The 2,234-nt window shown below is 47.5% G+C and overlaps 1 protein-coding gene across 1 annotated transcript in view; it reads left to right on the top strand.

The window, feature by feature from the left end:
- The first annotated feature begins 209 nt into the window (after positions 1-209).
- Positions 210-2,234, top strand: part of Mdfic (MyoD family inhibitor domain containing) — an 81,655-nt gene continuing 79,630 nt past the window's right edge. The window contains exons 1-2 of the mRNA XM_010621905.1: positions 210-256; positions 1,928-2,211. Coding sequence (XP_010620207.1) covers positions 210-256; positions 1,928-2,211 — 331 coding nt within the window. The remainder of the gene's footprint in view (positions 257-1,927; positions 2,212-2,234) is intronic.

The following is a 2,234-nucleotide window of genomic DNA, read 5'->3' as shown; positions in this document are numbered from 1 at the left end:
CTTTTTTATATACATGTCGGATCTTTTACACAATGTCTTTATATTTTATTGCATCACCATTTGTACTCCATCTCTAGTCGGGAGTGGTTGCAAGACACCCTGGATTGTGAGGTGGGGGCTGTGATCTAGAGCTAGTAGGGCTATATCATCCCTGGAAGGCTGGTTCCCATGACAGGTACCTATCCATTTCGATTACTGTAGTAGGAGACATGGTAAAATGTGGGTTAATATGGAACATTCAGCAGCATCTGGAACAGTAGGTGAGGAACTGGTGGTAGTGGCACCTAAATAATGATGCAGATAATAGTATTATGCTACTAGGAAGGGTGTGGAGGAAGGGAGAAACCAGTAGAGACACACTTGGGTTGCCTTTTAGGGCATAGCTGAGGTCCTTTACTTTTACTCTACACACCTACTTTGGGAAGTCTTTTATAACCTCCAAGCTACAAAAGTACCACCAGGAAGCCTGTACTCCAGACACACTGAGTGGCCTGTGGGGCAGTTCCACTAGCTATCTTGCAGGCACCACTGTATACCATTATTTACATGATATACTCAAGAACTTTCTCTCAAAGTTGAAGGATCATTTCTGCTCTCATTGAACTTTCAAGTTCCAAACTCAGTGCACCAAAATCATTTTACACATTACAGCAGATCAATTTGTATAAGCAAACTTTGAATAGTACACCCTGCCTGCTCTAAGGGCACTGGTCTCGTGATTTTATTCCCTCTTAAAGACCCCACCTCCTGATATTAACATAGGGGATTTGGGATTTGAATTTAGGATTTTTAGGGGTCATGACACTGAATGAAAGAATGAGATGGGATCACTGGACAGCTCCTCATGATCCAAGATCGATCAGTTAGACCCAGGTAAATGCAGCAAAGGGTGGAGTAAGAGAAAATGTGGGGCCAACAGGCAGGCTCATGGCATTATGATCTCCTAATGTCTCTCGCAGACCTGAGTTTGCTTACAGAAGCAGGATGAGTTTGAAGTCGGACAAACCTGAACTAACACAAGCAGGGTAACCTTAGCATTTCCCTTATAGAGAATATATGTGAGAAATCACTGATACAGTTTGCAGAAAGCATGTGATTACCTGCTATTTTAATGTACCCCTGTAGTATAGTCATATAGCCATGATCAACTTTACCCATCAAAATGGGGTTCTGTCAATGATACAGCTAGAAAAAGTGAATCCTATGTACATTTCTTCCGTTTTGTTTGCATTATTATGACCTCTTTTTTTTCCTAGAGTCAACAAATGAATTTGTTCATGCTTTCATCAACTGAATTCTGCATTTCTTTCACAATGAAAGAACACCTTAGTTGGATATATTGTTAAAGTACTTTTTACCTGCAAATTACACTAGTTATTCGTGGCTCATCAGATTAAGCTAAAATTAAAATGTCTTATTTATAAAGGAAGCTTTTAACTTCCGACCACAAGTCATCTCCTCACAGGCAGCACTGGCCTGGTGAGTCCCACACTATTCCAAGAGGCCAGACCTGGACCGGAGTAGTCCGGATCTCCTCTCCGGGGGTCAACTGCATGCCCTGCATGCTTCTTCCAGTGGACTCGGGCAAGTGCAACTGGTTCTACCTGATGGGAAGGAATCCTGTTTGACCGACAGAAACAGAGAGCTTCAAAATAAAAAGCTATGAAGAGACTTAATGCTGAACTGGGGCCAGAAGTTTTCCAAGCACAGCGGGAAAGTTAGACACTGTAGTACTTTCTGGTTTCTTCTCATCCACCTTAAAAGGCCTTCAGCTTCCTCGGGGCGTTCCCCTAGCTTTCTTCAGTTGCTTGAGGGGCAACCTCGGAACAGAGTTGGGGCAACTTTCTGGCAAGTTGAGGGGTGGGCTGGACAGCCCTGGCCTGGGGAGCCCTCGCCAGCCTCGTCCGGCTTTGGCCTCCTGACCCAGACAGCTCTGGGCGCGAGGGAGCCCGCAGCCAAACCCAGGCCCCGCCGCCCCGGCCTCGGGCCGGCTGCCAGGAGTTCGAGCCTCCCAGTCCGGATGTGATGAAACGAAGCCGAGAGAGAAGCGTCTGAAGAGGGTGGCAGTGGTGGAAGCCAGCGGGGAAGGAGAGTTAGTTGGGGTCCAAAGTCCCGGAGGGGAGCCGGCCGGAGTGAGCTGGCTGGAAAGGGGGCGGAGTGCGCGCAGTCAGAGCTGCCGTCGCCGCCGCAGTCTGGGCCGAGCCACAGGAGGCGGGAGGGACTCGCAGGGGCAG

This window comes from Fukomys damarensis, unplaced genomic scaffold, assembly GCF_012274545.1.
Source record: "Fukomys damarensis isolate Sample0158 unplaced genomic scaffold, DMR_v1.0_HiC HiC_scaffold_4, whole genome shotgun sequence".
NCBI classification, from domain to species: domain Eukaryota; kingdom Metazoa; phylum Chordata; class Mammalia; order Rodentia; family Bathyergidae; genus Fukomys; species Fukomys damarensis.
Note: the sequence above shows the minus strand (reverse complement) of the source record. Positions and strands in the feature narration are given on the sequence as shown.